The sequence below is a fragment of the Diaphorina citri genome, unplaced genomic scaffold (genome assembly GCF_000475195.1).
Source record: "Diaphorina citri unplaced genomic scaffold, Diaci psyllid genome assembly version 1.1 scaffold588, whole genome shotgun sequence".
NCBI lineage: Eukaryota > Metazoa > Arthropoda > Insecta > Hemiptera > Psyllidae > Diaphorina > Diaphorina citri.
In genome coordinates, this window is record NW_007378022.1 from 13,859 (window position 1) to 15,248 (window position 1,390).

Consider the following 1,390-nt stretch of genomic DNA (forward strand, 5'->3'; position numbering starts at 1 on the left):
TTAAAATTTTGTGATTTTTTTCCTTTTTTTTTTTTTTTTTTTTTTTTTTGTTTCCGTAAAAGTTTCCACTAGAGACCTTCGGGTTAATTTCTAAATAACCGGATAAGAGGGGTTCCTTTAATTTCATAATTAAAAGCGAAACCGATATTTCGCAATCAAAAATTGTAATTTTTTTCATGGTAACAGGAAATTTTGTTTTAAATTTTAATTGAAATAATTAAGAATGAAAAATTTGAATTACATTTTTCAAACGGGCAACTAAAGTGACAGATTTTTTGCATTCTGAGAAAGTAATTTTTCTTTTCACATTTTCGCTTGTGCCTTAATTACTTCATTTTCATAACTTGCTTCTTGATTTCATTTGATAGTTTTGGATAATCGTATGTATATTTAGTTTTAGTTGACAGTTTCGGATTTCTCTTGGTATTTTAATTGTCTTGATTTGTTTCCCTCGATAATTTTCACCTAACATTTCCCTCATCCCCCTCGTTTGTCTCATCGTTTGTTCTCAATTTTTCACTCGATAATTTCATTTTGTTTCTTAATTTTCACTTACCATTTTCCACCAATTATTCTTCATGTTGATTTAATATTTTTTTCTTAATTTTCACTTGACATTTCCTTTAAAAAAAAAAAATTTCATCGTTTGTTTCCTCAATTTTCACTCGATATTCTCCCTTTGTTTCAGAACGGTGGAGCGAAGGATGGTTTCGACATGAACATAGGACCAGCCTGGCAGAAGGGTTACACCGGTAAAGGCGTGGTGGTGTCTATTCTGGACGACGGCATACAGACCAATCATCCGGACCTGGCTCTCAACTACGTAAGTACCACTGATTGAAGGCTGTTCTACTACCTAACCTCTTCTGGGCTTTCAACTTCAAGCAACTAGTGTCCATGAAAAAGTATGTCTAATTAAACCGAAGGCAGAAACACACTGCCCTCACGTCACGCGCTCTCATGTGATATCATGAGGAGTCATGTCACGTCACAAATGTCTGGTTCAAAGTTCTCCGATAACAAACCCACCTTTCATAAGAAGTCTGAGTGCCCGTTGAAAGCTGGAAACGTGGACAATACATTATTTATTTACGTATATTTTATCCATTGTTGATGCCTCAAACGTTGAGTAGGTGCTTTAGCAGACATTTTAGGTGGAGAGCTAAGCTTATACGAATCTACGGATTTCATTACTCCATATCCTGGACTTGTGATGGTTCAGTATGTCGTCGGTTTACTTCGGGTCGGGTCGGGTCGGGTTTCGTCGGGTACCAAAACAGTCGAGTTTACTCCATCAGCCACTATTGAGATAAAGGGACTGTCCTAATTCGACAGTCTAAATAAAGCACTAATACTAACATCAGCCTATGAAGTCCCAAATATTTAATTG

The 1,390-nt window shown here is 35.9% G+C and overlaps 1 protein-coding gene across 1 annotated transcript in view; it reads left to right on the forward strand.

Moving 5' to 3' along the window:
- The window catches only part of LOC103510352 (furin-like protease 2), a gene marked incomplete at its 5' end in the record, with an annotated part of 10,361 nt that extends 9,431 nt beyond the window's left edge, over positions 1–930 (forward strand). The window contains one exon of the mRNA XM_008475005.2: positions 689–930. Within this exon, the coding sequence (XP_008473227.1) occupies positions 689–841 (153 nt within the window). The remainder of the gene's footprint in view (positions 1–688) is intronic.
- Between the last annotated feature and the right edge of the window lie 460 nt (positions 931–1,390).